The sequence below is a fragment of the Sinocyclocheilus grahami genome, unplaced genomic scaffold (genome assembly GCF_001515645.1).
Source record: "Sinocyclocheilus grahami isolate Dianchi unplaced genomic scaffold, SAMN03320097.WGS_v1.1 scaffold3031.1, whole genome shotgun sequence".
NCBI classification, from domain to species: Eukaryota; Metazoa; Chordata; class Actinopteri; order Cypriniformes; family Cyprinidae; genus Sinocyclocheilus; species Sinocyclocheilus grahami.
In genome coordinates this window covers 11,919-12,697 of record NW_015508200.1, presented here as the reverse complement: position 1 = coordinate 12,697, position 779 = coordinate 11,919, and the positions used below count along the sequence as shown (strand labels likewise).

Sequence of the window (779 nt, the reverse complement as noted above, 5' to 3'; positions counted from 1 at the left end):
TGTGTGTGTGTGTGTGTGTGTGTGTGTGTGTGTGTCTTTCTTTCTGTCAGCTGGTGCTGCCTCAGTTTCTGAAAGCTGTACCTGTCTACATTAACAGTCTGCGCAAAAGTGAAGTGCTGCTGCCTGGGCTGCGGAGCTCTGTGCATCAGCGTCTACAACTGCGTAGCCTCATTGTCTCCATGGACACGCTGAGCACTGCTTCTCAGTTCTACCCACTTATTCTGCCTCTGGTGAGAGACAGACATCTAGAACATTCTGTTCATCCAAATTAGTCACTGAAATGAGACAGTTTCCTTCTCTGTAAGAATTCATAATTCTCAGTTGGATTGTTATGGCAGAATTTAGAGATGCCACATTCTTCACTACTCTAGCAATAAATGCATCTACTGTACTCTCACTCTCTATTTATAGCATTTTATTTTTTTACTTATTATGTCAAGATTTCTGGCACCAAAGACACAGGCACAGTATATTAGTACCACATTGAATGTTGGCTGATATTAGAAATGTATTTTTAAATTTATCATTATGTGATCAATATTGGAATATTTAATTGTCTATTTTTTATTCCCTTTTGTTGTCATATAATGCTTACCTAAAGTTAATCAAACTTTCGTTTAAATTAACAGCATTTAAAATGGTTAATTTTAGTTTTAAAGTTGTATTCCTAATTATATAAATAGTATAAATGTTATCTATCATCTGCTATTTCTTGGTTATTGACCATAGCAAGAGAATAACCAGCAGCTTATTGGCTGCTAATTATATATATATATATA

At 35.3% G+C, this 779-nt stretch overlaps 1 protein-coding gene across 1 annotated transcript in view; it reads left to right on the top strand.

Annotated features, from left to right (window-relative positions):
* Positions 1-459, top strand: part of LOC107575942 (protein transport protein Sec24C-like) — a 12,085-nt gene extending 11,626 nt beyond the window's left edge. Inside the window, exon 15 of the mRNA XM_016262248.1 lies at positions 51-459. Coding sequence (XP_016117734.1) covers positions 51-272 — 222 coding nt within the window. The 3' untranslated portion in view covers positions 273-459. The remainder of the gene's footprint in view (positions 1-50) is intronic.
* Positions 460-779: the final 320 nt, after the last annotated feature.